General features: G+C 41.1%; 1 protein-coding gene across 1 annotated transcript in view; it reads left to right on the forward strand.

Annotated features, from left to right (window-relative positions):
* Plscr4 (phospholipid scramblase 4) overlaps window positions 1-4,188 on the forward strand; it is a 36,843-nt gene that overhangs the window by 30,662 nt on the left and 1,993 nt on the right. The window contains exons 7-8 of the mRNA XM_023713065.1: window positions 1,560-1,721; window positions 3,564-3,722. Of these exons, the coding sequence (XP_023568833.1) occupies window positions 1,560-1,721; window positions 3,564-3,722 (321 nt within the window). The remainder of the gene's footprint in view (window positions 1-1,559; window positions 1,722-3,563; window positions 3,723-4,188) is intronic.

Genomic DNA, 4,188 nt, shown 5'->3' on the forward strand with positions numbered 1-4,188 from the left:
TATATGATATATATATATATATATAGAGAGAGAGAGAGAGAGAGAGAGAGATATGTATGTGTGTGCTTTATTCCCTTCCTTCGCTTCTCCCCCACCCGTTTCCCTTTACATTTCAACATTTTCTTTCTACTTTCTCCATTTAGGCCCTTATTTATCTTTTGGCATTCTCACACAAGAGAAAAAAGACAATATTTAAACATGCATATCAAATTTATTTCATTTAAAATTAATCCTGTTGAGTTGGAGAGATACCTCAGTGGTCTAAGCACCTGCCTGGCAAGAGCAAGGACCTGGGTTCAATCCCTGGTGTTACATACTGCGCCAGGCCTGGAACCCCAGGCGCACCATGCCAGCCATTGAAACCGGGCATGGTGGTGCATGCCTGTAATCCCAGTGCTGGAGAAGCTGAGACAGGAGGATCACTACAAGCCCTAGCTGTATAGTGAGTCCCTATACAAAAAAAAAAAATAAAATAAATGAATAAATAATTTCTTAAAAAGCCATCACATTAAAATTATCCTCAAGGTGCATCCGTTTACCTGAAGATGTCCAGGGATTTCCTTCCCTGTGGCAGAAGAGTACTGCACTGTACTTAAAAACCACATTTTCTGTATCCATTTGTCCATTGGTGGACATATGGACTGTTTCTGAGATTTACCTATTATGAATCCTGCTGCTGTAAACATGATGTGGCTAAATGGCCTGCATATGATGCTTTTACTCTTTCAGGAAGCTATTTAGAAGAGGAATAGCTGGGTCAATGGAACCTCAACGTTTAGCTTTTCTGAGGAATCTCCATTCTAATTTCCATAGTGGTTGTACCAATTTACACTCCTACCAAAGGTAGAAAAGGGTTCCTTCCCCTGCTCCCCAGCTTCACCACATTTGATACTGGTTAGTTAATTAATCAATTAATTTTTTTTTTTTCGGAAGCAGGGATTGAACTCAGGCCCTTGCACTTGCCAGGGAAGTGCTTATTCTACTGAGCCGTCTCCCTGGCCCCCTGGTTAATTTCTTGATGGTAGACATTCTTCTAGAGCAAGATGGAATGTCAGTGTTGGTGTTTTAATTTGCATTTCTTCAAAGACCCCTGATTTTGATCATATTTTTTTCACATATTTGCTATTTGTACTTCATCTAAAAAGTGTCTGTTCATTTTAGCAAAGTCACAGAATTGGAAAGGCTTTTCATCAGCTATGTGTAGATGAAGTACTGAAATCTAGAATATACAAAGAACCCCAAGAAATCAGGCCCTACAAATTTAAAGAACCAATCCAAAAGTGGGCATCTGAAGCAAGCAAGTTAGGAAGCCACTCTTTATCCCACAAGGAAATATGGCCTCAGCCCTTAAGGCTGCTTGCTAAAAACAAGCCTGAGGATGCACCAGGAAAATAGGAGACTTTTCTCCCAGGAAAATAGGAGACTTTTCTCCTTAGACCTTGAATTTACATACACCCATCTAGGTTGTGTACCTACGTGATTGTGTGTGTGTGTGTGTGTGTGTGTGTGTGTGTGTGTGTGTGTACTACTGCCTTACTCTGTCACTGCTTTGTATACAGCTAGAGGTGCAGTGCCCACCTGGAACCACCCTTGGCTTTGTGGCAGAACACTGGAACCTGTGCAGAGCAGTCTACAGCATCCAAAATGAGAAGAAAGAGAATCTGATGGGCGTGCGTGGGCCGTGCTCAACCTACGGCTGTGGGTCTGACTCTGTTTTTGAGGTAGACACTGTGCAAATGTTTCTACTATTTTTTTCTTCAGAGACATCATAATGATCTGGGTTTAGGTATCTTTAATGTAAATTAATAAAGTAGTATGAGGAGTTAATTAATCAATAAACATCAATTAGTGGATTCTTCCACATTTTTCAAAATGTGGGCTACTATTTCCTTATTTCAGTGTTTGTTAGAGATATAAAGGAACATTCAAAACATTAAAATTGGGGCTGCGGAGAGAGATTGGTAATCGAAGCACCTGCCTGGCAAGCTCGAGGACTCAGGTTTCGATCCCTGGTACTGCATGCCATGCCAGCCTCGGAACCCTGGGCATGCCATGCTGGCGATGGAGACTGGGTGTGGTGGCACATGCCTGTAATCCCAGATCTGGGAAGGCTGAGACAGGAGGATTACTATGTGTCTGAGCTGCATAGCAAGAGCCTCTACCAAATCAATCAATCAATCAATCAATGACTAAAATAATTAAAAATTTTTAAGTAATGTGACCTGATCAATTTACTGTATTTTTGCTTATACTTGCTTGAACATGTTCCCAAGTTTCCTGGATGAGAACATAGATTCTGTGCAAGTGTCAAGCCTAGCACAGGAAACAGAGAGTAAAGGTTGGTTATTTGCAGGGCAGAAGTCTACCTGCATTGCAAAAAACAGGATAGCACTGATAATGTGTATAAAATTCATAATAGGTAACACTGTAATATTGTCTCTAGAAGAAAATCCTTTTATCTTATCAGAAGGGCTACCAAATGATTGCTTGTTTATATATACGTCTTACCAATGAAATTCCTAGAAATATTTCCTGGTTTTGTTCAAAAGTACTTTCTTGTAATTTTTTTTTTTTTTGTGTGTGTGTGTGTGTATTTCCTATGACAACTGTGAGGAGTGCAGGATCCACCTTTTACAAGCAGAAGGCTTTTCTGTTCTGATGTATCATAACAGGGTGGATCTGACCCAGGAAAGAGTGAACGATGTACAGTGCACAGTACCAGGCCTCCGTACTGCTGACAGGTTTCCCTAGTGTGAGGGGTTAACTATGGTCAAGTTGTAACAACCAGCTGAATCACCAAGCTGTAACACCGTGCTGAATCAGCATGGTGCTGGGTGTGGAAGGTCCACCCGAGGATTTTGCCAGCAGCACAAAAGGAGAAGTGGAGGGGAAGCTGGTGTGCTATTGATTTTCTTCGAGAAGCTTGTCATGCTGGCTTCTGGATGTGAACCCAGCTGCTATCATCGGAGGAGGCTGGGTCCTTCCTGTTGCTGAGGATGGCTGCAGTTCTCACGGGAGCTCTGGTCCTTGTCTTCAGCATCGCTTTCTGGCTCCAGAGCAGATCTCTTAGCCTGCTGGCACAAACCCTTCACCCTGCTGGTGGTGAAGACTTTCTGGCTTCCACCACTGACCTTTGCGTCTTGCCAGAGCAAATCTTTAATACAGACTATTACGTTTCTTGTATTAAACCTTTTTCTTTGTAACCCTTGACTATAACACCACCTAGATTGGAAGTGACTTTGTTCCATTCTCCAATTCCCGTCCTTTGCTATATGAAGAATTAATAATGAGTTCAAATGCTACCATCTCTGATGAGATCCCCTTAATCAATCATTTGAAGATGAGGAAAGTGCACTACCCTGAGAATTGCTAAGCTGTGTCACAGCTCAGTTAATAACCGCTTTGAAGCCACTTGGTCCTTTGTGCCCATGATTTGGTCATTTGAAATTAAGAAATTACTATACACGTTTTCTACATTGTATTTATGCTGCATCTAAGTGGAACTTTGAAACAGACACTTCAGTACTTCCAATTATCATGAAATTACTTTCTTGTCATTGTAGGTCAACTCCCTGGAGGGCACGTCCAACATTGGCAGTATTATTAGGAAGTGGAACGGTTTGCTGTCCACAATGGGAAACGCTGACCATTTTGACATTCACTTCCCATTAGACCTGGATGTGAAGATGAAAGCCATGATTTTTGGAGCTTGTTTCCTTATCGTAAGCCTTTGTTTTTCAAGTATCCTAAGAGAATCATTCATGATGAGCGGCAGCATGGGATAATAAAAAAGGATGAAGTTTTAAAAGTAGCCAGTTTTAAGCTGTGCCACACTCTTTAGGTCCACATTGTCCAAAATGTTTAAGACGTGGGAGCCTCAATTTGCTCATGTATAAAAGGGCGATAAAAACACTTATATTTTAAGGATTAGCTACTTTAGCTATTGTGTGATTACAATAGCCAGGAGAGTAGTTAGAACCTACATCTGATGGATGTAAGTGCCATCAGTTCATATTATTTGTCACTCTCATTACCTAAAAGTACCTGTCCCATGACATTTCGTGAAATGAAATAGCTCTAAAGCTGCAGTCATTTTCCTCCTTCCTTTCTGCCTTTTGTCACTGTACCCCTCAGTGCTATACTAGCCTTAGGTTTAATCCGGTTTTTCTTCCTTTATTTTTTATTTTT

This window comes from Octodon degus, unplaced genomic scaffold (genome assembly GCF_000260255.1).
Source record: "Octodon degus isolate 3935 unplaced genomic scaffold, OctDeg1.0 scaffold00028, whole genome shotgun sequence".
Classification (NCBI taxonomy): domain Eukaryota; kingdom Metazoa; phylum Chordata; class Mammalia; order Rodentia; family Octodontidae; genus Octodon; species Octodon degus.